Genomic DNA, 26,209 nt, shown 5'->3' on the forward strand with positions numbered 1-26,209 from the left:
CGAAGATAAATGCTGATAAGGAAAAATAAATAAAGTAAAATTATGGCACTACTTTGTTACTACTGACTACCAACAAATGATCTTTACCGAATGAAACAATGTTTATCGAAAGACACAGAGCTATTGGGGAGGTGTGTCACACCCCCTACAACCCCCGCTAAATCCGTCCCTGATTGTTGCTCTTATATGTGCGACGGGCGTTTAATAAAGGTCTGCGTAAAACATGCGGGCCGTTTATTCAAATTTTATAGTTGAAAGAAGAGCGTTTATTTAAGACTATGCATTTATTGGAGGAAATCAGGCACGCGGGTCCGGACTCTTATAAGATTCATGCAAGCGCATTTTAAAAACTTATGATCATTGTAAACAGATCTAACCATTCATGTGAGACCAAAACAGCTCTGGCAGAAGAAAAAACTGTCTTTTTCAACATAGCTCATCGATTTATATTTGAGTGGCTTTTTGATCCCTCGAGGATTGGCATAAAGGTGACACAATTGTTTTTTGGCCAATCGAAAGGCGACTAGTTCGACTCTACCTGATGGGTTCATGAATATTTAATACATTTGACACCCATATTGCACGAAAGGAGGCACGGGCCGTGAAAGTTTCACAACGATATTGTCTTGCATTTTATTGTGGAATCCGCCTAATGCTTTTGCGACTGACAATTTTGAAAGAAATTCAACTAGCAGTTTCAGAGAGGTTGACTGCATTTCTTTAACATAAAGAAGTTGGTAATGTGGCCTAAGTAACCCGTTATGAAAGCTGGTGGCAGACGAACTTGGTCAAGCGAATGCCCTTCACTGAGGTATGTGCAACCCTTTTTCTAAAGCATTTCTTGTTAGGAAACCCACATTAAAGGAATATTACTTTCAGAAATTGAAGATAGGCTGTAAAACATCAAAGTCGTTTCACCATAATACCAAGCTTCAATGCTTGCCGAATAAATTGAACAAAGTTTGTGTCAAGTTGTGCTGTCAAATCTTATCTATTTACCCTTATGCCTATCGCAATTCGGCTGTTCAGTGTATTCCCTAAAAGCTTTTGATGTCAAAGGTTGTTTTAAAGGCGATAAAGCTGATCAAAATATGTAGCGCTTTGCAGAAATCTTTAAAAACAGTTCACTTTATTTCATTCTTTGCATTCCCATACACAAAAACCAGTATCATAATCAAACTTACATTTACCAGAACAAGATTCAAATAATTTATATTACCGTGGCAAAATAAGTTGATGGCGGACAAAAAATTAATTCTAACTACTTTTCCCCAAATACATTTTAAAAGAAAACAATTGGCCCTTCACCACATTGCTCTAAAACAATAATCACAAGATGTAAAGCTTCAAACCGAGTTTGAAACTGTTTTCTGCGCACGGAATATGTTTTTAGTACAGAAATATGTGCACATAAGCAGAAAAATTTGGCACAGCTAGTTTTCAAAACTGCGAGTTGTTGTTGTTGAATTGTTCCTCCGGCTCACAGGTTTGCTAAACGTTTCGGATACATTTATATTTGAAATATTGTTGAGGCTAATCAAATGAAAAGGGTTAACGTGTAAAAAACTAAATAAAGGTAATAAAACTAATGAATCTTTGCACAAATCGCACCCGAGTTCGTGAATTTGCACACAGATTTTCAACTGCGTACACGGAATAAATTCTGGTACGAAGTTTCCAAGCTAGAGTTAAAAAATGAAAGTACCCTATTTGAAAATCTCTACAGTACCTGCATAATTTTTGGTAGATTATGATTGCTTACCTGTCCTTTTCAAAAATTTCGGTTTCCCTCTCAAAAGGTAACATTAATAATGTATAGATATGCCAAACAAATGCAAAAAAAAGTGAAAATGCGCCATGATAGCACGGGTAGAAAAACTGTGGAAATTTTTAGACTTTCTTCATCGACTCTGAAATCTATTGTCTCGTTGTTTGCTTGTTTTGTTGCCTAAAGACACACCAAATTTCCTCCTGCTGTCATAGATGGTTTGTTCCAGAACAGTTCGTTTTTGGTCCACTTCTGATTATTTAGCCAGCATGGATCCATTTGTTTTAACGAGAATTAAGGAAATTACATGAAATCTAAAGAATGATATGTTAAACTTGCCAATTAGGCTTGAAAGATTTGAAAAATTGAAATCAAAGATCTTATCTTTGTAGATGAATTTAAAATGAAGCTGTTGTATTTTAGAACAAGGGAGATATTGGGAAAGAAATCAAATTAATGTGGCCCATTCTATACTACGCATTATTTTTTATGTAATAGACTAGGTCTGAACTGGAAATTCTTGTCTCTGAACTTCATTTAAAATTCAATGTCCATAACGCTAATACTGATGAAAATATGAACTGAAAAGTAGGTTTTTATCATTGATCGATATTGCATGTTTGGACAAGAATTTTCAAGGCTAGAATACAACCTGAATATATAGCATAGTATTGTAGAAAAAACACTGTAAGATAAAGCGAATGTTGTGATACTCTGAAGATTGTCAGGCAAAGAACTTAAGAATGCCTTAAAATCTTCCCCTTCTCTGATATCCTTACTAAGCGCTAATAGATTTATATTGATCAATAGACAGCATTCACTGGGAACTACATTCTACTGAAAAGATGACTAAAATGTCAGTTTTGCGAAGCATTAAGTACTAAAATGGTCTTGATATCTGCAGAAATGTTGTAAAAAATATAGTGATACCATACAGGTTTTGCAAAACAATAACTTTAATTGTAAACGGATGAATCTTTTCTTCTAATTGCAGGTTATTAGATGAGACGCAACCTGTTAACCAGCATACTATGGTTCTCTGCAATTGTGTTGTTCCTTCTGCACGTATTTTTAATGCGTAAACAAGATGACAAGCAGTTCTCGGAGCTGGTAAGCAAACATGAAAGGGAGGTCGTCTACTCCACAGTGACAGGTAAAACTTTTTTGGTGCAGTAATGTCTAACGCACTCAATCAAATCAATCGTTAAAGGTAATGTGTCCATATAAAAGGACTGCGTATACCCAACTTGTCAAGCCACCCATCAAAATAACGGTTTACGATTGGATAGTATTCTTGCGATGCAAAACTGCTCACATGAAAAGCTGACCTCGCAGCAGGATAGATAAACAGAGCGACCGTAAAGACTGGGGCGTTGACATGAAAAATCACATGTTTCTAAAAACCCCCGCAGAGTCTTTGCTATAGCTGGACACATTACCTTTAAGGACATTTAAAATGTCAGCAAAGTAGCTTTGTCCTTCTCAATTGTTGATGAATGTGAAAAGGACTGTTGCTAGTTGTAATGTAAATTACTCCCTGCCCCACATACTCTTGTTCTGTTACTAACTTTGAGGGACATTAATTGAGACTTCATTCAACTTTTCTCATCAGACAGAATTAGGGACATCGAATGAGAACTGGAATCAATGAGATGCTTGTCAAAGTAAAACTAGTTTTGTTTCTTCATTGGGCTGAAAGAAACTACTTATATACGCTAGGCTCTGATATCCTTGCTGCTTAAAGGCATTTGACACAGGTAAAAGTCGCTTACAGCCACTCGACCACGAGCGGTTGACCAGTCAAATTGCACACAGAGAAAAACACGTGAACAATTTCCGTCTTTCTGCAAATCGGTGAAATCCTAGAGCAGCGCGCAGTGGTTTCACGTGAGCGGTTTTCAATACCTTTCTTATGCGCGTACTCTGATCAACTTGGCCTAAGTAATTTTTGGATTCGCTGTACTTATGCATGTCAAATGCCTTTAAATAACATTAAACCTTGCTATAGAGTTACCACTTAATAGCGTTGAAACCTTAGAATTCAGAATTGAACGCTTTCTTTTTTATTGAAGCGCATCAAATGCCAACAGTCACTGCCGAGAAGCAAGATGCAACTACAAGAACGCTGCCGAAACCAGCAGTGATGCCAATAACAGCTTCATTGGAAAATCAATACAAACGTAAAATTGAGAAACTCAAAAAAGAGGTCGATATGTTGAAAAGAAAAGAGAAGCAGTTAAAAAGCCTTGCAAGGAGACTTGCATCTAAAATAAAAGGGAAAGAAAGTGGTACATTGCCAAAATTGGACCCTAACATACCATGGGTATTTGCTATTACACCAACATACGCGAGATTCACGCAAAAGGCTGATCTGGTTCGTTTATCGAGCACGTTACTTCATGTTACTAATCTCCACTGGATACTGGTAGAGGATCATACATTTAGGACAGACTTAGTAAGCAGATTGTTGCATGAGACAGGACTTAGTTTTACTCACTTGAATTATCGCACGCCTATGGATATGCAACGGAAAAAGGGAGAGCCAAGAAGAAAGCATCATCGAGGTGTCGGCCAAAGGAATATCGCGCTGCAGTGGTTAAGAGACAACATCGACGCGGATAAAACACCAGGTGCCGTTTACTTCATGGATGACGACAACACGTATCATACAAGAATCTTTGATGAGGTAAGATATTGATTGATTCTTGTGTACAAATTTTGAGCAAAATCGATAGAGGCACCTTTAAACGAGGTCCTCTAGCTGGATCATCAAATCTATTTTAGCTCAAATTTCTATCGGAGAGAAGCGAGGCTCGTTTCATCAGCATTCGATGGATTATACTATGCTCCGCCCAAAGCTTGTAATCAGTGTGCGAGCAGGGACTAACTTGACCAATAATTTAGGAGGGTGAAATATGCGAGATTTCCTACGGACAGTAAGCTGATGGAAATTTTGTTTCAAAAATTGTAATAAGTCTTTAGTTACAGAACCTCATCTTATACAGTTCGTTCAATTGAGAAAAGTCTCGGCAGTAATATTATGTTATATTATTTTCGGACGTGTGGTAACTCGTAAATAAGCATTTGAATTGCGACTTAAAATTTCTGACTATTCTCAAATTTCCGACTAGTTCAAAGAGTTTTAAAATGGGGGGGAGGGGTTACACCCCAACACCCCCAGAATTTACGTGCCTGTATGTGAGTATGAGTGAGAGAAGGGCTATTCAGCTAGTGCTGTCAACCAGTTTTATGTAGACTTTAACATTTGGCACATCAAAATCAAGGCCATGACCCAACATATACTGAGTTTATTGACGGACACTTTGTGTTGGTATTTTTTGCTTTAGGGATCAGTAATTAACATTTGTTATTTTGGTAATATAATTTAGCAACCATAATTAAATTTTGTTATTGTGATTTTTTAACATCGACCACTACGAAACAGACATTATATCTGAAGAGCCACCTTGTATAAATATTAACACATTAAAAGGTAGGGAGAGTCGTTAGCTAGGCACAAGAATCAAGAGGCATGTACACATCAAAAGAAAGGACCAGGACGCTGTTCGATGAAAATAGCTTCCTAGAGTCTTAAGAAGTACATTCTGATCCATTGTAGAAACAAATACGAATTATGTACTTTGATCAACGAACATTAAAAAGGAACTTTATACATATTTGGTACTAGGAATAGTGAACTGCTCCAAACAAGGGCTATGTCTCTAGTGTTTTTACAGAAATATTTCTTAAATAAAGCATGTGTGTGACATGTTGCAGCGACCTTTGTCAACTAAAAGGATTTCTCCTATAGGATATATAGATGATTCCTTTTTGAACATTTGGAATTAATCTCGTCAACAAACTGATACATTAACTGACAATGTTTTTAGATGCGATGGACAAAAAGGGTATCGGTGTGGCCAGTTGGTCTATCCGGCGCCGCAAGATTTGCTGGACCAGTCGTAAAGAATGGGAAAGTGGTTGATTTTCATACGAACTGGGCCCCAAACCGCACATTTCCTATTGATATGGCTGGATTTTCTGTCAATTTGAAGGTGCTAATCAAAGACAAGCCATGGGTTAACTTCAATGCAACTGCAAGGCGTGGGTATTTGGAACCATCGTTCTTGGAGCAGCTAACAACCAAGGATGAACTCGAGCCATTAGCCGACAATTGTACCAAGGTAAGCCGTTCATAAATCCATTAATATTTTTGATATTTGTTTAGTAAACCTATGTCATGATCTTTGTTAATAATATTCAGTAGTCATTATCTCGACGGGACGTTTTTCCGATTGTTTCGCCACCCTTGCTAGAAATTTTCATTGCACGCATGCGCACTTACACTGTTTTTGCGCTTGATAACGTTGGACTGTAAATGCGCTTCTTGGTTTTACGTTTGTGAAGATAGCTATGAAAAGAGACTTGCAGTCTCGAACTGGAGATTTTAGGCGCTGACATTCTTCATCAAAAGACATCAACGGGCGGACATGAACAATTCGGAGAGGTACCATGTTTTGCTAGATGTCATATTTTTTGGAGAGCGTTCCCTGACCCTAGGCGTCCTGTGAGTCGTTGATGCCGTCAAAACATTCCTCGACGAGTATGACACGAGGTTAGTCGGATTATCCGAACGGGATTCTTCACCTTCGCCACATCAACGCAATCTCATGAGTTCGTAGAGTGCGAGAGGGATCGATGCCGTAAAAGGAAACGCGGGGGTGGCCGAGCGCTACGGAAAATTGTAATTATGAAGCGTATATATACTTGGTTACATGCCAACTTTTATCAAAATATTCAATAAAATGCTGGAACCGATTGGCCAGAACACATAAACAAAATCCAACAATATTGAGCATTGATCAGCGAAATGTTGAGTGGGTTTTGCCAGATCTTGAGAATGAAGCGGGTGCTTTCAGACTAAGAGGTTAAATATCGCTTCCCATTTTTGACTGTTGGAAAAGTATTTAAATAGTTATATAGGAGGGAGAATGATCGAGTATAGTGTTGTTTCTTTAAGATATTTAAGGCAAGGGGAAGATGGTAGTTTTAAAATCTCAGAAACAGGCACAACATGACAACAGCTGTTATAAAATGTTATAAAGGCCGTTATAGAACCTCTATCCATTAAAAAAGCTAAATAACACATAACTGCATTGAACAATTGTGAAGCTGGTTTTGAAACTTGACATTGATAAAATCGGGGCTGGAGTAAATTCCATCTCCTACATAAGTATTTCACTGTCATTTTACTTATTTTCTCCTTCCTTGTTTCTTTCAATATCTTTGATATAGACGATGCTTAGATTTTGATAAATATTGAAGCCCAAAAATCTCCGTCTATTGTATGATATTGTGTTTATCTATGACCACTCAGTTTTCAAGTATATTACACAGGGTCTAGAGCTAGGGGGCTGAGGGGGCTGAGGGGGCTGAACCCCCCTTGTTGATATTTGGGCAAATTTCTACTTTTGCCATTATTTTTCGCAAAATTTTGCGCAAGAGGCCAACCTTGTTATTTTGACATAACTACACCACTGCTACTTCCAGTATATTAGCCCATGACTTTGCTTTGACATTGTATTCCTAACACCAACAAGTAAGTAAATTTGTTTACAAAAGTTCGATACAAAGGATGCATTGCTCGAGACTAATCAAAAGAATATAAGGTTCCAACAAGCATCAATCAGAAGATATAACAGTCGCAAACACAGCCACTTCTAAAGGTTTAAAGTCTATCTAAGCGAAAATTGATTCATAGAAATTTGTCTTTCAAATGTTTAGGTGGCTAAACTAGTGATTGCTGAGAATCTTCCGATTGGGTGGGGTTGATAATGCGAAAGAAAGGTTGTCCTTTTCTTATATCCGCTGCTTAAAAGAAATATATGAAGAATGAATAAGTCTTAATAGATCCACTTTAAATTTATTATTTGACTCAACATTAAAAACTGCAAATATCAAGATTGTGATATATGGAATAATTTCTCAATCCATTTCATCGTTTAAAATTTCTGGTTTAATCAGAAAAGAATTAATCATAAAACGTAGAACTTAACTGGTATATAGTTTCGAATAAAATTTAAGTGTTAAACTAGAATACACAAATTCGAGGGACTGCAGCCTCTTCTCCAACCGGATTCTGAACTGAGATTTTTGGATAAAGTCCGTTCCCATCACTATATACAATGAGAATGTTAACCTGAGATTTTCACCGGCTTGAAGAGCTTTTTAATTTGTCGACATCTATATAAAACACCAATTTCGTTTGTGGCCTCGTTTTGAAAGTACTTCAAACCCCATTGCAATTGCCGATGAAAACGTGGTTAAGGAGTGATAGTGAAGGCCTTCTCCTCGCATGGGCTGTTATGGGGCCCAGTTCTCGGATGGTAACACTCTTGCCACAATAGAAGCTCGTTCAAGTATTTTTTTAAATCAGTGTTAAGAACCTGAGTCTACATGTACATTTTCGTGTTATTAGAACTTTTGATCTTGACAACAAAAAGTAAAATTTTTCCATTGATAAGCTACAAAAAGGTTTCATAAGAGTGAAAAGTTTTACCCAGAACGATTTTTGTGTTAAAATGGATTGCAAGTTTAAAAAAAGGTTTATCATCATACAGTCTTAAAAACAAAGACAAACAGCATTAAAAATTGTCTGAAGACCAAAATTTTAGTGGTTGATCCTAACCTGATCTCATTAACGTGGAACAATAAAGTTTACGAGACCATAAATTGCATCGGTGTATTTTTCCGTATCTTTGACTATTTTTCCATATCTTTGACTATAATACCCTGAGCAAGTTTTGCGTTAACAAGAAGCTGGTTTTTTGCTGCTGTTCGTCAAAATTGTGTATTTTTGCATAAGGATATAGAATTTTTGTCTCTTTATCTATCACATAAATTTTCTAAACTTGAAAAATATGTTTACTTGAAAGCAACATTACTGTAATTAAATTTCTAACTGTATAAATTAAATTTCCTATAGGTACTTGTTTGGCACACCAGGACAGAAGTTGCTAAGGAGAGTATACGAGGAGAGCGGCAGTTAATAAAATTGGGAAAGCCTTCTGATTTGACAATAGAAACTTGAATAGTTGTTGTAATTTCAGTTTGTTTTTGTCAAAGGAAATATTGTCAAATATTGCCCTGTAAGTGGCATGCACGAAATTAAGATTCTTTGAAACCAGTACGCTGATTTGATCTTGAACACAATTGCTTTTATATTACAATTTCGATCAAATTATTGGGCCATCGAGGGTCTTTATTCTGTTCCCGAATGCTATCACTGACACTCCTTTCTCAATTAACAATTTGATTGTTTAGGTAACAATCATTCAAGTCACGCTAAAATACTCTGCCACAACCTCATTTAAGGAAAAGAGAGAGGAAAATAACGAGGAAATACGAGAGTGGAAAATTGTATGTGTTGGTATTCTTAAACCTTTGACAAAAATTTTGCGAGATATTTATCTAGCTCTATGCCAAACTTGAGGGCTACTTTGTATCAATTTCGACAGGAACAGGGTAGTTTTGACAGGAGCAGGGGTGTCTTCCAGGGTATGCATTTTTTACAAAGTAAAGTAATCATCTGGAACTATATTTTCATTTAGAGCAACATTTTTCTTCAAACTTTTAATTTTTAGCCTTAGATAAATTATCTTGAAATTTTAATTAGCCAAAAGTAGTTACAAGTTAGAGAAAACTAGATTTTTGCAGAAAAACTAGATTTTTGCAGAAAAACTAGATTTTTGCAGAAAAACTAGACTTTTGCAGAAAAGTTTTGGTTCCCTGATTGACAGTTGAAAGAAATGTTGTAATTTTGTTGTAAGTACTATTCGGCTTTAGTTCTCCGCTCTGCAATTGAATTGAGTCGTGTATTGAATTGAACCATATCGTGTGTCCAACATACAATATTCAGTTAAGATGTTCTGTTAGTCGCCCGTCCTTTTGGCAGTTATTAGGAATATTAATCGGCAGTTATAAACAATAGTGATATAGTTGATGGAAACTTCCTTGCTGTAACGTAGAACATTGTAATTCAATTTAATTTTTTGACATCTTTTTATCTGTGTCTTAAAAGTATAGTACATATGCTTTCTGTAAGCATTTTTGATATCGACATTATGAAATTCACATTTGTTTATTGTTCTTGTAATCTTAAGCAATGAAAGGGCCTCTCTTTTGACCCAGCATTTCTTCATTAGAATCCCCTTACTCAAACTGACGCATTCATTTTCATAGCAAATCCCACTCTAGGGCTGCCATCTTGAATACGTCCTCTTTCATGGATCAACATGACAATCGTGTTCTAATAAACCAATGTTGAATCATCATCGTGATTAATCAACAATGATTAATCATTCTGATCACACCCAGTTAATCCTGCTAGCAATGCTCATTTTTTGTCAAGATGGTGCACAGAAATCTAGGATTTAAAATGTTTGCAACCCGAGATTCTAACATTACAAGGCAAGAAAAAGTATTTGGTGAGCGGGACAACCCTCAGTCCTGTCGTCAACGAGCAGGCCCCTGTAACAAAACGGTTATTGCGCATGCACATTGACGACTGGAAGAAAGGCTGCTTCACGAATCTGGCGATTTTCACCCGTTTGTCTCCCTAATAAATCTCTTCTGTCGCTTCAAATAGTAGCAAAGCACGCTTCACTCTAGAATTACCAATTTACCTTTAATATGAGGGTACCTCTTACAAAATGTTTTCGACAAATAAGAAATTATTCAAAATCCTATGATAATCTACCTTGTGCACTCTACCTGACAATACGCTGTTTGATCGATAAATTTGTTATAAAATGATACATGTAGCGGTAGTAGCTCTACCAGAAGATTATCCACGCTTTCTTCTCTCTCGTATAAGGAACCTGTTCTTTCAAACTTTACAATATTCACGCTACCATTGTGTACAGTTCTGACAGCATCAGAAAAAGACTTGACGGAGTCTTTAAGAAAATCTTTGCCAGATATCAAGCGTAACTTATTTGGTCGACGAAATACAGAGCAATCTGTTGCACCTATTGTTGGTAGACTTAAAGTTTGTTCTGAACTATTTTCTTCATTTAACTTGATACCTCTGATTGAATTGGAATCATTCACTGAGGCTTCTTCATTTGCTGCTCTAGCTGTTATGCCATTTGTCTTTTCGAAGGAATACCGTTCACTTTGAGGAACACAATAAATCTGTTCACTGTGAACACCTTGACAACGTTTATATACACCGTTGTTATATACACCAGGCCAGTCTGGATTCAAGAATTCGTCTGGACAGGGTGGCTGGTTTATTGTAAGGCCTGGCTGCTGTATTCGCTCTATAACCTGCACCACATTTATACCCATAATGTCAACAAACGTTTCGAGTCGCATAGATGAAGATTTTTCTGATTCTAAGCATTTCAACCTTCCTTGGATAAAATTCTTTTGACGTCTTCCTGCTAACTGGAAATGCTCTCCCTTTGTTTAATCACATTGTGCGTTGAAAAGGAATCTATTCGAACAATAACTAGAACACCTACTTCGAAATCGTACGTCAACACGGGTACCTCAAATCGAGGGATTTCGTATTCTGTTGTGTTGCATTATATTGTATTGCACGATTTAATTGATGTTAGTTGTTACAAAAGTGCATAAAAAATAATTCGAACATGAATGGGGCAATTCGTTTATTCCAAAAAGAAAGTTATTCCGAGTCAAATACAAAAATAATCCGCATCTAGAAAAACCACATTTTTAGGAACTTCATTCCTTTTTAAATCAATCCTTTTTAATCAATAAAATGATTTTTATTAAAATTCAACCTACCATTGTCACAATTTTGATATTCATTATAGTCATTTTCAAAAATGTCAAAAATGTAATTTCGAAATTTTGCTAGATGTTGCAGAAATCTCCCAATACTGACACGAGAATGACTGACCTTCTTATTGTGTATGTGACTCAAACGTCGAGCTAGCAAGCTATTGCACAAAGCGTTTCTTAATTTTTCCAACAAATTTGTTTCACGACTCTGTAGCTTACCAACACCTATTTAAGTGAAATTTTTAATAGATAGTATGCTGAAGATGATCACTATCGTAGCATGATGTTTAAAATACTAGTTGGATCTCCGTTTTCTTTTACTTAGATCGATTTTATTTGTCCTATCAGAGAGGTTGATGAAAAATTTTCTTGCTTACTAATTCCCAAAAAACGTTGCACAATCTAGAAATCATTAAGACAAATGAGAAATTTATCGAACCAACAAAACAATAAATTGATACCTCAAGGATTGAATGGTATTAAGCAAGAAAGATAAGAAGTAAAAAATGGGAAAGAAAAAGGGGGAAGAAAAGAAGCTGGAAGAATATTGAAAAATGATAATTAGAAAAAAGAACAAAAGAAGCAAGGAAGGTAGAAAGGGCACAAAGAGAGTGGAGGGGTAGGGAAATGTTAAAATCGGGCAAATGTCTTTCTCGTGAAAACTTGATTTTTGACACCCTGCTTCAAAGTTTGCCATAAAGGGAAAAAAGATCTTTGCTTGTTTGCTTGTTTTCTGTGTGTAAAGCGATAGGTACGCAAGTACTCCGTTGAATGTTTCTGTGTTTTCATGCCATCGCAAAAAGGTTTGTAGTACGAATGGCTTAGGCAAAGCACGAAGACCAGGTCAAATGTAAGCACATAAACAGACTGTATCACAGGGAATTAGAGAAATGAAAATCAATTAAGAAGAAACGGAGGAACGTGAATTGAACCGGATTGAAGAAACGAAAAGTAGAGAGGGAAAAGAGGCTGAGCCAGGGAGAAGATGTTATGAAGGAAATGAAAAAAACAAGTAACGCGGTGACAATAAAGCCTTTAAAACATATTTCGAAAAAAAAATCGTGGGTAGGCAAAAGGAAGAGCTTCAAATTCATTAAGAAAAACGCATATTGACATTTGCTGCAATATTTTATAAATGTTATTGCTCTACCTACTCAGGCTTAGGTTATGTAAAAAAGGTTCAACTACATTTGAAGCTAGATACAGCGTGTTGTTGATCTGCAAATATTTTTTTGCATCAACGAGCCTGGTCTATGCCAGCGTGTGCTAGATCACTTGAGGGCCGGTGCGTTTTGCTGCAAGATTGAGATGATGTCTCGTATGTATGGAACAGGTGCATTAGCACCAAGATGGAGAGTGATGTAAGAAGGCTCGTTCCACGGAGGCAGAAGTACACCAAGTTTGACAGACAACTCGTTATACTCACTGTACACAAGAGGCAGGGGTAGCCAGCTCTTCAGACAGGACTGTAACAGAGAAGAAGAGACATTATAAAGTTAGCCAGTCACAAGAAATAATCTATCCAATTACACATAATTACATGCTAATATTAAAAAATGGTAAATCGTCAATTATGTTGGTTTTCTGTTTGTCTGACATATTAATTTATATCATACTTTTCTTCGAAATTGATAGAATGAATCAACATGACATTTCTAAGTATAAGCAACATATCTGCTTCTTAATAGCAGATCCAGCCGAGAGGCTTATAGACCAGAAGGAGAATGGGGAATGGTCGACTTGATCAAAAGTGGTCCTAGAAAAAAGGACTTAAAGAACAAGGCCTTGAGCAAGGCTTTTTGAAAAAATATGAAGTCATACTCACCCCACCAAACATACCGCAGCATCCAGCACAAGGGGGTTTAGATGCATGAATGGATATGGTGCCTGAAATACCACTTCGCCCATCTAACTCTACACTTTTGAAATTTTCCAGTGAAATGGGAAAATAATATGTGGCATCTTTACAAGACATTTCCAACGTGTAGCCCCCTGGCAGCTTTTTAGGATCACCAAACTGCGCTAGCGAGCAAGCTGTAGTGAGAATAATTATCGTGAGTTTCTTACATTTAACACATTACATGTCACACAGCCAACGGCCAGAACAAAAGAAGTGAAAACAAAAGGAATTTGAACACTACAACTAGATCATGCCTTTCACAATGCAAGAAAACGCCCATTTTTTGAAAACATATTTGAAACAAGCTATGTAATTTCTACGTGACATTAAAAGTAAAATTTAAATTACTTCTTACGCTTTAGTTTCTGTATCGTATCAAGTAAGAAAGCGCTATCGGTTTAAAAAAACTTTTTTTCAAAGCACTTAGCAATCAAACGCATTTTGTTATTTATAAGAAACTGGTTTATAAGAAACTAGTACTAAAATACCCAAAGAGATTTAAGAAACTTTAGCACTAGGCTTGAGAAAAATTAAGAAACTGTAAAATTTCCATTTTTAAACAAAATTTCAAAATTTTTTGTATTTTGTTGATTTTCTCCCGAAAAGATAGCATACTTTGGATCTTGATCTGCTTGTGCTTTTTTCGTGGCGCTCCCCGTTTTTATATTCTTCCAAAAATGCTCAACTTCAAAACAATTAAGCAATTTTAGGTCCCGAAATAAGAAACCAATTAAGAAAATTTTAGTACTAAAACACCAAAAAATGGACGCCGAATGAAGAAACTTTGAGTAATTACTGCTGATCAAAGTTTCTTATTGAATATAAACGGTGGTATATACTTCACACCAGGCCCGTTATCTTAGCAAAATTTGTAAAATCCTTGACAACAATTTTGACATATTTTTTAAGAATATACTATTCCAGAAACAATATTCTACATATATTAAAGCAACTTCGGTTTTTGTTTAAATATCAACAAATCTGCCCAAAAGAAATACTTATTTTATTGCAAATTTGCGCTTTTCTCGGAGAATAACTTTCTGAGAATTTGGAGGAAAGCTCCCTTTTCCTTCTCTCTATCTTTACACTAATGAATATCATCACCATTTGTTATGATAGGTTGACGACAAATATACGTTTATGATTAGTATCAATACATATAAAAAGGAGGTTTAATACTATCAAGTGTCTTAGTTTTGGATTGTTAGAATTTGTTTTTACTTACTGTTATAACTTGCTTACAGTTTCACGTTTGCGCTTGTAAGTAATATTGCAGGGTTAATGTGCTCCACATGGCGCGTAGGGTAAGGTTCATGCTTAGACCCTTCTCGTTGATTATATCTTTAATCAATGTTTTGTAATGAGGAGCTTCAATGTAGGCATTGCCTATATGGATTTAATAAACAACAACAACAAGCAGATGGCAACTCACTCTCAGCAAACTGTGACGATAAGAACAGCATTCGCTTATCTGTGATGAGTGCCCTTCCTCCAATTTTTGTTGTAATCTCACTCCCTTCCCTGTTTGAGATTACAAGAGTCGTGAATTGCAGATGCGGGTCTCTTGTCAAAATCACTTCGTCCCTGTGAATAAGCCCTTGTAGTAGCTCAGTGTACGTCATGTTGCCCTGTAAATCACAGAAGGTGGCATTATTCCATTTGGGAAGTTTGCTGGAGACTTCATATCCAGAACACTAATGCTATCTTCTATTTAACAACAAACGCAAATAAAAAATTGTTCCCATGTCCATTTTTAAAGCACGCTGTCAATTCTAAATAACTTTTTGAAAAAGGTCCACAAAAACTATTCACAAGACCGTAGATTTCAATCTAACAAACAAGAAGACATGTTCACGTGGCAAGTCTAGTACTCATAAGTAGAATAAAAAAGTTCTACATAATCCTAGCACAGAAAAAGAAGCATTTGAGAAAGTCATAGCAGCCATGACCAAGAAGTCGACTATAAGAATGATGGGTCTGATTTAAGCGACAAGGATCGGGAGGGCCTTGTGTTAAATAATGATTAGAATTTTGGTGCCACACCCTTCATGTTACTGGAAAACGATTGAAACGTCCATTTTAAAATTTCTGCTTTTAATTTGTAGTTAAAGAAGATTAGAAGATAAAGTAAGTTTTTTTCATGATTTTGTTACTACTAACCACAAAAAATGCTTTTCAAAGAGTATAAGCAGAATTTACAAAAGGACACACAAATATTTGGTGGTGTCTCCCCGGTAAACCCGTCTCTGTATTGGCTAGTGATTGTTGACGGTGAAGGACCACAAGTAATACTCCACAGGCTATGACTCACAATTTGTTCAGGTGGAGGGGTGGGGGGGGCGGGGTGCTCTTGGCAATTGCTAATTATGGAGGCCGACGGAAAGGGTAGAAAGAGGCTTAGCTGAGGGTTCTAAGATGATTTTCTTGTACATTTTTCATCATCTTTATCATTTATCGTTATTAAATATCTTGAGATGATTTTTATGTGTGAAACCAAGCATATGAAAAATTATTCTAAAAAATTGATAGTCAACTTATCTATTTCTGGGGGGAAGGGGTGAGCTGAGCAGGGCATGAAATCCCACCCAACAATGTGACCGGGCGGTCGCAGAAAATTTTTCATGAATAAAGCTCTGCAGGAAATTTTGGCTCAAGAATGTTTGTTATAATTTCCAGAATTATCGCAAATCCTTATAAATTGTTGCTATGTTGAATGATCGAAGGCATCTACCGTACATTACCTATCACAGTGATTTTAAACTGAATGCTTCTCCCAAAGGTAGCATCTACCCCAATTTGATCTCCATTTGTACTTTTCCATCTGCATTCTAACAAACTTTAATATTCCGAGTGTAGATATTCTCACTAATTAGAGTGTAAATATTATAGCTAAGCCCCTATTCCAGATCAATTAGGCATTCGTGAAAAAAAATGATTTTGAAGTGATAGTAAAAACCCATCTCTTTGTCAGGAGAAGCTCAAGCCCCGAGGTCTGTGCCTATGAATACTTCGTAGGGATCAGTTTTCGGACAATTGTGGATTTCGGACAACTAGAGATTCAGAAAAAGATTTTATTTTCCGAACGAGAGTGGGATGTACAGTTTGCATAAAACTAATTGCGATAAAATGAAAATTATTAAGCTATTGCAATGAAGTGTCTTATCGTTGACTCTCATTCGGTATTAAGATTTTTGCTTTTTGATTAATCAATCTATTGCACTATGAAATGATTCATGCGCACGTTCAGTGATAAGAAAAACCATTTTTGTTACAAAAAATTGAAAAGTTTTCTGTTTCTGATTAAACTGACAAAACCAGTAATAAATTTAAGGAAACACAAAGGCAATACGCACCTTATTGGAGAAAAACCTTCCTTTGACATTTTGCAATAGGTGTTGTCCTGCCGAATGAAATGATTCTGATAGTTTCTCTGCTGACATATGCTTGAAATTTAAGCTGTTGTATAACATCTGCGAAGGCGGGTCCAGATGGGCCACACTGAAACCCATCGGTTCCATTCTAACGACGGGTGCTGGAAATTATGAATAAGAATTGAAATTATAGTTGCAAAACAAAGAGAAAGAATTCTAAAAAATAAATTACAAGTGGAGGAGGGTGTAACTGAAAAATAAACAACAAATTGTTCAAAGATAAAGCAACGAATAAGTGCCGCAGAACACCATTAGTTACTGGGAGACATTCTTAATCTGGGATATTGTTAATATGCATGTTTAATTGTCATGCCTATCGGTGATATAATTTAGGCCAATTTTAAAGAAGATCTTTCCAAACAGATTTATACTGTAATATCAATTTAGAGGAAAAGCAAGTTGTATCTAACTCAACTTGGAAGCAACATTTTAAAGTACATTACAATAGAAAGTACATTACAATAGAAAACCAACTTTTTGAGCATATGACAACCATCGTGAGTTCTTGAATATATTGCATAGCAAGAAACTAAACTCAACTAAATAGAATCTTAAAAAACAAAATTGTGTTTGTGGAGCGACATTTAATAGCGATGTAATATACAATGGTTACAAAACTTTAGTGTCGTCTTTTTTGAGTTATGCCAATTAGACGGACGAAACTAATAACGATAAAGCAAAGTATAAATAGCTATTGCACATCAACTAGGGAAGTAAATGTTAAATTGCCTCCAATAAAGTTGTTGGTATGTTTCGTTTTACCATACAACTGTAAAATGTAAATTCCAAATTGGTGACGTGATTTATTTTTTGCTCTGAATGTTTTAATGTTCTTTGAGTTAGGAGTTTGAACGGGCTCCTGCTTTGACACTATCAATTTCGTGCTTCTAATGATTAGAGATGTCAGACAAAAGGGCTTGAGATATGTTACAGCTTTATATAGTATTTTAAAAGATTGTCTTTTAGCGTGCAGTTTAACCGTGATGAACTTTTGGGTGTAAATAACCCAACGGGTCATGGCACCACTGATTCTCCCGTAACTATTCAGTTATCAGTCTCCGAATGTTATTGTTTCTAAATTCTGGAAAACTAATCAAAATGATTTGCTATGAGGTTTTAGGTTTTATTTTTAAATCATTTTCTCCAGCACCTATATTCTATTATTTAATCCTTACAATTTAGGGACAATATCACCGAATTCGTGCAATCCAAATAAAACAACAGGTTTCAGCTTAACAATAAATAGATATTTCCCTGTGCCTAAATTGCTCAATCTCTATAATTTAGAGACAATTTCCCATAGTTAAGCATTGTGAACAATATGAAGCTATATTTAAACCAGTGACTGTCACAAAACGTCCATACATTTTATGGGTGAATTAGGGACCAAATCCATAAAAACACACAACATTTTTTTGGCATCACTGCTTAATTCATAGACAACTTAGAGGTATTTTATGGACATTTTAGGGTTAATTCGTGGCTACAAAAGTGATTGAACTTTTGGGACGAAAACTTCCTTACTCCGTAAAGTTTGTGGACAATAATATTTACTGCTTTGATTGTTTCGTTGATCGTTGGGAGTCTCTTTACTTTGATTGAGAGTTTTTTGGCTGATCGCAATTAGCGGGTTGTCCTGAATGGTGAATGCTCGAAATGGGTACCGATCTGGGCTGGTGTACCTCAAGACTCTGTCCTAGGTCCACTGTTCTTCCTTATCTATATAAATTACTTGATTGTTAACCTGAAATGTGATGTTAAGATGTCTGCGGATGACACATCTCTCTTCAAAGTTGTTGAAGATATGGGAAGATCTGCTCATGAACTCGATGCAGATCTTGACTAAGTTCAATTATGGGCATGGCAATGAAAGATGCAGTTTAATGCAAATAAAACTGAGGAAGTTGTCTTCTCTTGTAAAAAAGAAAAACCATGCAATTCTCAAGCTGTACTAGGCAATGATATAATTGAAAAGAAATCACAACATAAGCACCTTGGCATGCAATTAGACTCTGAACTGAATTTTCAAAGCCATATCAAAGAAGCTATAGGTAAGGCAAGAAGGGGGATTGGGATGATAAGATACCTGTCAAGGTATGTTTCTAGGGATGTACTTGACCAAGTCTACAAATTGTATGTTAGACCACATTTAGACTATGGTGATATCATTTACCACAAATATGATCCAAAATGTGTTTATCATTGACGCAAAGGCTTTGGCTGTTACTGGGGCTTGGAGGGGTACAAACAGGTGGAGGCTTTTGAGGAATTAGGCCGGGAAAGTTTATATCACAGGAGATGGTATAGGAGGCTGTGTCATTTCTTCAAATTATTGCTAGCTCGATCACCGGGATACTTGTTTGATGGAATTCCCCCTGAACGTCAGATTGGTTACAGTCTTAGGAATGTCAGCGATTACGAGGTACCTAGTGCCAATCGTTTTTCGAACACATATTCTTATAATACTTTGTACGAGCGGACTTTGTTAGGGGTGGAAATAAAAAAAATTCAGCATCCCTTTCTCAGTTTAAGTGCAAATTATTAAAATAGGCACAATAAGCGAAGAGAGACAATAAGCACTTTTTCCTGCACTGCCCCCAGTTTCATTTGATGCCTCAGAATCTCTTTGGTCAGCTCCCTCATATTCCTGACTTAACACTACATTTAGACGATAAATATTTGTGTGAATGGCTTCTTTTTGGAGACCTATAGCTCAATGTTGTTAGTAATCGAAAAATCCTTGAAGCAACGATTTCTTTTATCAAAAATACAAAAAGGTTTTCTAATAATAATTGAGCAGTAGCAGTGGCAATTTTTGTGTTATTCCCATTTTTTCATTTCTCTATTTGTGATAACTCAATGAGGTGTCTCAAAAGGAGTCATTTCTTTAGATCTAGCGTCTGCTTTACAGATGCTATAAGGTGTGGGAGTCTCTTTTGAGACTCCTGCTTGAAATTCGTTCTTTTTTCTTTTTATTTTGCTTGTTTAGTTTTTCTTCGTTGAAGTTATATTGTATAATTATTGTAAGTGGCTGTCGTAGATGGAACTCTCCGACAAGATATCCTTTTCATCTATGGCAGTCACAGGAGATCTCAATTTATTCTTGTAGTTAATATTACCTTTGCGATAGAAAAAAAACAAAAACAAATATTTACGGCGAGCGCAGTTGAATAAGTCCATCAGATCAATGCGGTGCCCGAGATCAACTGCCAAGGCCAAATTTAATAAATGTTAAACACCACAACAACGACAATAGGCTTAATCACAGCTATGTCAAACTTATAATGAAAGCTACAAGAAATTATTTCAAAAGCATCAACATAAACTTTAATTTTTTCTCTGATGACTAGTGCTATTGCAAAACAATACAAGCACTAACAGAAAAATCAAAGCACAAAACAAAATGATATTAGTAGAATATGAAAGTATAATCTCAAGCAACAAACTACTTTTTTAATATAACCAAATCATTGCACATTCCAGAAATTAAAGGTAAATAGTCGGATACATCTATTAGAGACATGGCAAATGATACAACCCTTTTATATGAAATAATCAACAGTTTTAAATATTAATCAAGTATAGTTACAACTGAACAAAAATCAGAGAATATAACCACATTTAACTTTAAGCATGTTTCAGTAAACGAAACGAGCTGAAATTAAATCCTTAGATACTAGGAAATCTACTGAGGACTAGACCAAGTACAAGCAAAAATACTCGAGTTGGCAATATCAGAAATTAAGCAGCCATGTACAAATATATTCAATAACCAAGAAACAGCCAAAAACTCAGGTTAGCAATATCATTAATTGAGCAGCAACTTACAAATATATTCAATGACAGCTTAGAATAATAAAGGTTCCAATCCAATCGAAAGAAAGCAGATACCACACCTATAGATAAGAAAGACTCGCCATCAGCAAGAAAAGCTTTAGACCTGACAGTACCCGGCTTGCTTCCACAAAATCTTTTTGAGAATCATTTTCAACCAATTATATGTGGGGTGGGGTGGAGTGGTGGTGTGTGACACTTGGGTATTGTTGCAAAAATGAGAATGGTGCTATAAAGGGTTGCTTCGATGGGGAATTTCAGACTTGTCGGCAAATAAAGGATGCCCTTGGATATTGTTGTAGAAATGAGGAACTTTTGCTATAAAGGGGTGCTTTGATGGGGAAATGAAAATTGGAGGCGCCTAGAGACAGCCAATCAGGAGCTATCTCCAATTAGAATGAATTAACCTGTGCTAGCACAGTGAGCCTCGATGCGGAGAGGAGGTGAGAGAGAATTTCAGACTTGTCGGCAAAAAAAGATGCCTCATCCACTCGAGCACAATAGTCAACGACGGCTGTTTTTACTATATGCTGTCTTCGCTCCTTTGTGGCTTTCGTAGGAACACAACATGCTCTTATTAGATATATTGAAGATCTCAAAAACTGCTTAGATGGAAAGAAGATTGAGGGGCATTGCCTTATGGATGTCTCCAAACATTTGATTGTATCTCAAATGAACTCTTACTAGCGAAATTAGAAGCTTATGGGCTTAGTAGAGATGCATTATTATTAGTTCAAGACTACCTGCGAGGGCGATTCTAGCGAGTAAAAATGAATTCTTATTTAGCGAATAGAAAGAAATAAAAAAAAGAGGTTCCCCAAGGTTCTGCCCTAGGTCCTTTTCTTTTCAACATTTTCAGTAATGACATATTCATAAACCTAGATCAAAGAAAATTGTGCAGCCATGCTGATGGCAATACCATATGATTGAAGGTACTGACAAGGAAGACATATCAGCTAAACTAGAACATGAAATGAATACCATAAACCAATGCTTATAGACTGCTATGCAGCTCAATGGAGAAAAATGCAAACTTATGATGATGTCAGCAAAACCAAACAATGTTGAAAAGTGTAGCATTTATGCAAACAGGGAAATAGTAAAAGAAGGAGACAACGTGAAATTGTTGAGCGTAAGAATAGACAACCAATTAAAATTTGATGACGATACCAAAAATTTGTGTAAAGAGGCAGGAAAAAGAATTAACGCACTTGCAGGAATAGCATGTTATTTAAACGAAGATAATCGAAAACTTTTAATGACAAAATTTGTTTGATGTTCTTCAATTATTGCCCCGTATTTTGGATGTATTTCACCAGGAAAACAAAAAAAGGTATTAACAACATTAATAAAAGAGCATTGCTGTAGCCTATAATTATTTTTCAACTAGTTTTGAACAATTAAGGACAACACAACCTTCCATACAGTACAAGGAATTAAAAGCATCTTGCAAAATTTACAGACTATATATTCATCATGAAAACCTAAGTTTAATGGGAGACATTTTTAGCATAATTGAATCACCAGCCAAGCACAATAGGATGTGGATTAGACAAATATTCTATAGAAAAACAAAAGAAACACAGGTGGCTAAGCTGAATGTTTATGCGGAAGTGTCAATCAATTGCACAGAGTCGTTTCCTATAGAAATCACCTCTCATACAAATATCAACATTTTTAAAGCGAATGTTAAAATTCTTTCAGTAATTCGTTGCTCATGCTGAATTTGCAAATCATTTATGCAGTCAGTTATTCTCGTTTATTACTGTCACTTTCATATGATAACGATCAATGTAAGTAAATTGTACCAGGAAAATTTATTTAAAATAATTAACGACGTTTCGAGCATAGCCCGTAATTGTCTTGATAACGGGCTATGCTCGAAACGTCGTTAATTATTAAAAATAAATTTTCCTGGTACAATTTACTTACATTGATCCTTATTTAAATTAATCATATTTTACCGCACGCATTTTAGTATATTTACTTTCATATGATGTTTGATTTGTTAATAAAATTAGTCGGTTTTAATTAGATTTCAATATCAATATAGCTACCAAGTGTTGTATGTTGCCTACTTAAAAGCAAGTAAAGAAAGCAAAATCTCCAGGAAACAACGAGTTCGGACACAACGCGAACTCGAACTCTCTTAGCTACATTAAAAAGGGTTTTATGAACGCAAGGGTTTTCTAGCAGGAAATATGCACAAGGAGCTCTGTCAGAAAGAGGTTTTCTATGATGCAAATTGATGACTAAGCAGAAATAGGACCTAGAAGCGGTATGCGGAAGTATAGTGCCATTGTCTACTTTGTGATTAACGATTTAATTATTCTTGATTATCGATGGATGCAAATAGATGCTTTATTTGATTATTTTTTTGTTTACTTTGTTAAAGGTTAGATTGAATATACTGCTATGCCATTGAATAACATGCATAATCTTTATTTAGAAAAACTGTTCGCTTCAGAAATGGCAGCTTCTACCTGTCATGCTTAGTTAATGCAAACAAGCTATGCGGAACTATTGATGAAATGATCGACATTACCGGGCTGCCCTCGATTGAGCCGCGCCCACAAAACATAGCCTGCGTACAGATTCTACGGAGGAGAAAATTCTCCCCTTCTGTTTTTTCTCCTCCGCACACTCGGAACACAGGCCAGTCAACCCATGTAGAGATGGTTTTAAATGATGGACGCAAAACTTGCTACTTTAAGAGAAGAAACTTTCGCATAAAATATAAAGTTTGCGACATTTTTTCCTGCAAGTCTCTGAATTTAAAAATCACAAATTTTCATTTTCGCAAAAAGTTAACTTCAAAGACCCGGCCAGTATGTTTTCTGCGAGATAATTTGCTACACAAGAAAAAAAATTTAGAAATTATTGTTCGCTGCAACTTTCATTATGATGTCAATCATTATAATATGCAATTTATAATACCCGGTCCCATAATTTTAATCGAAAAAGTATACCCTACCCTGATCCACAGCACAACCTGTCAAGTATGGGAGTTCCCTCGGTGGAATAGATACGGAACCATTGTGAAATATGATATCGATTATTTTGGGTCTTTTCTTCAGTCTTGCTTTTCTTTACACTGATTATACACTGATTAGCAATGTTCGAATTCCTGGCTTTGGCCAATAACTTTGGATTTGTTTGAGGAGGCAGTGTTATCTTTTTTTTACGTTTCTTTGCGGGGGGAACTGGTCCAGATGCCACAGCAAGTATATGTATCGAAGATGATTCGAAGATATTGCAAAGTTTTACAATTCACCCAATCCACGAAAGTATTTCCCCGCTAAATCACAAAATGAGGCCGTGAGTCGAATTGGTGTATTACCGACAAACTCACGTAGAATTGGGCTTGTCCCACCCTTCTACATCCCCCAATAGCTACGATCCCACTCACATGCAGATCTAAAGGGTTTGAAGGTCTGGTTAGGCCTATTATTCTAATCACAAAAGGTCTTGTAAAATAAATACTGCAACCTGGCGGAGGAATATTTGGACTTCAGGACATTAAAACAATGCATTGTACAAATGTTGAAATGTTGGATTGTTGAAAGCGGCTCGTAAAGCGGCTAGCAACCAATTCGCAGGTTACCATTGTTCTTGATTTAAATTTTACTTTTGTAGTTACTAAACACCTTTTACTGATGTTGCCATAACTGGGAGTTCTAGACTATAAACTAAGGGGATTATAACACAATCAACTATTGTTTGTATGTTAGTTTTTGGTAAGCCTTCATTTTATATGTTGTGGCTCTGGAGTATATGTCACTTTGTCATCTTCGTTTGCCCGTTTACATAAATGCTATATTTTCAACAGGTTTGCCTCGGCTGAAATCTTTACAACCTTGCATTTGTCTCCATTGAGTTTCATTTTCTATTATCATGTGCAGTGAGTTTTGCTACCATTCAGTCATCCTAATGGCCTACGGCGTAGTTTAAATAAATACACGGAAAAGTTAAAGTACCTTCCATTACGAGTTCTTCTTGCATGCTTTTCTTCTGTCAGTGCCCTTCCTCGTTATCCTCCTTGTGGTAAAGGTCCTTTTCAATAAAATACACGCTTATAAAAGAATTAAAACAATGGATAATTTCTTTAAGGCTGGATGCTTTCAAGTGTCACGGCCGAGCAACTTCAATCGTTGAAAACTACTTCTTTGAAAAAAACACAGGTTCACCGCATGTAAAATTATTGTTTGATTTCCCTGTGGTAAATCAGTGTCGATCATTTTCTATGGTGTCGACAATGGCAATGCCCTTAAATGGTCAATCGTATTAACCTAGTCGATAGAAAAATCCCTTGTCGAAGACCTTTTGCTTGAGTTCTTTAGGCTGTTTCAATTCATCGTTAAAGATAAAATCTTTTAACTTCATCAATTCTGGTTCCAAAAGAATAAATCAATTTCCCTTCCCTTGCTATACTTGATCTATGCACAAATCTAATAAATGCCGAAAAGAAAAAAATATCATGCTTTACCTTTTTGGGCTTTGCGAACTCCATGTATAACGTATCTAGTCTTATTCTATTCAATTTCATTGAAATGTGACACAAAATCCGACGTACTTGTGTCGAATTTGCGTCGCCTTTGTGTCGCATTCTTGATAATTAGATTTGACACGACACAAATCCGACGTCTAAACTGATCCTTACTACTTAGAAAACTGGAATACTGTAGAATTAGAGGCACCTGTACAACCACGGAGTTTACGAGGGTTTTACAGGCTTGTGTTCGCAGATTCGGCAGTAAAAGAAAGTACAAATCTCATTAAGCGTGTTCTGATTTCTTGGCTCGACGGTTCTTATAGTTTCATCCAATTCAACAATGACTAAACGGGTCACTTCGGCAAAACTGGTATGCTTCAAATTTCTCGAAATAAAAACGGCTATCCGAACATCTGAAATCACGTCTAAACTCTAGCGACTACATTCAACAACTGAATTACTCAAAAAGCCAACAAATACCTTACTCAACAACAATTAAGATAATTGGGACAGTTATACAAAACAGAACAAAGGAGCTGATCACAAGACAGGCTGTTACATGGAAATTGGCCAAGGTGCTAACGAAAGTCAATCACGCAAATGAAATTCAAACAGCAAACAAGCAACAGTTTCCTTGACGAAATTCTGTCCTTTTACACACCCCCTTGAATTGGTTTCAATCTTATCTTAACGACAGAGCTTCATGCGTCTCTGTAGGTGGTGAACTTTCTGGCAAGATGCCTGTTCAACATGGCGTGCCACAGGGGAGTGTTCTTGGACCGCTTCTATTTCCCTTATGCATAAATGATCTACAAAATGCATCAAGCATCATGAATTTTTAATTGATTGCAGGTGATACCAGTCTTTTCCATTCAAAAGAAAAAGAAAATATCGAAATGCTAGAGAAGGTTGTTTACTCTGAATCGAAATTTCTCACAGGCTAATTGCAAATCGTTTGACGCTGGACACATCAA

General features: G+C 36.1%; 2 protein-coding genes across 2 annotated transcripts; one reads left to right on the forward strand and one right to left on the reverse strand.

Annotated features, from left to right (window-relative positions):
* The first annotated feature begins 558 nt into the window (after nt 1-558).
* Nucleotides 559-10,988, forward strand: LOC135689679 (galactosylgalactosylxylosylprotein 3-beta-glucuronosyltransferase 3). The gene is made up of 5 exons (XM_065206992.2): nt 559-811; nt 2,763-2,921; nt 3,841-4,454; nt 5,659-5,952; nt 8,754-10,988. The coding sequence occupies exons 2-5, from the start codon at nt 2,771-2,773 to the stop codon at nt 8,856-8,858; spliced, it is 1,164 nt and encodes a 387-aa protein (XP_065063064.2). The 5' UTR covers nt 559-811; nt 2,763-2,770; the 3' UTR covers nt 8,859-10,988.
* A 1,699-nt stretch (nt 10,989-12,687) lies between these two features.
* On the reverse strand, nt 12,688-24,887 carry LOC135689681 (uncharacterized). The gene is made up of 5 exons (XM_065206995.2): nt 24,721-24,887; nt 16,832-17,010; nt 14,911-15,106; nt 13,404-13,612; nt 12,688-13,044 (listed from the first exon to the last, which is right to left on the reverse strand). The coding sequence occupies exons 1-5, from the start codon at nt 24,743-24,745 to the stop codon at nt 12,850-12,852; spliced, it is 804 nt and encodes a 267-aa protein (XP_065063067.1). The 5' UTR covers nt 24,746-24,887; the 3' UTR covers nt 12,688-12,849.
* Between the last annotated feature and the right edge of the window lie 1,322 nt (nt 24,888-26,209).

This window comes from Rhopilema esculentum, chromosome 5, assembly GCF_057945365.1.
Source record: "Rhopilema esculentum isolate cy_ngs chromosome 5, ASM5794536v1, whole genome shotgun sequence".
Lineage (NCBI taxonomy): Eukaryota > Metazoa > Cnidaria > Scyphozoa > Rhizostomeae > Rhizostomatidae > Rhopilema > Rhopilema esculentum.

Excerpts from the sequence above, each read along its gene's own strand:
- LOC135689679 (XM_065206992.2), top strand. The coding sequence starts at position 2,771 with ATGAGACGCAACCTGTTAACCAGCATACTATGGTTCTCTGCAATTGTG. Across the intron at positions 2,922-3,840 it reads CGTCTACTCCACAGTGACAG|CGCATCAAATGCCAACAGTC; the intron begins GTAAAACTTTTT and ends TTTTTATTGAAG. Across the intron at positions 5,953-8,753 it reads TAGCCGACAATTGTACCAAG|GTACTTGTTTGGCACACCAG; the intron begins GTAAGCCGTTCA and ends AATTTCCTATAG.
- LOC135689681 (XM_065206995.2), bottom strand. The coding sequence starts at position 24,745 with ATGCAAGAAGAACTCGTAATGGAAG. Across the intron at positions 13,613-14,910 it reads ATCGTCACAGTTTGCTGAGA|CTTGCTCGCTAGCGCAGTTT; the intron begins GTGAGTTGCCAT and ends TTCTCACTACAG. Across the intron at positions 13,045-13,403 it reads GCTGCGGTATGTTTGGTGGG|TCCTGTCTGAAGAGCTGGCT; the intron begins GTGAGTATGACT and ends TCTCTGTTACAG.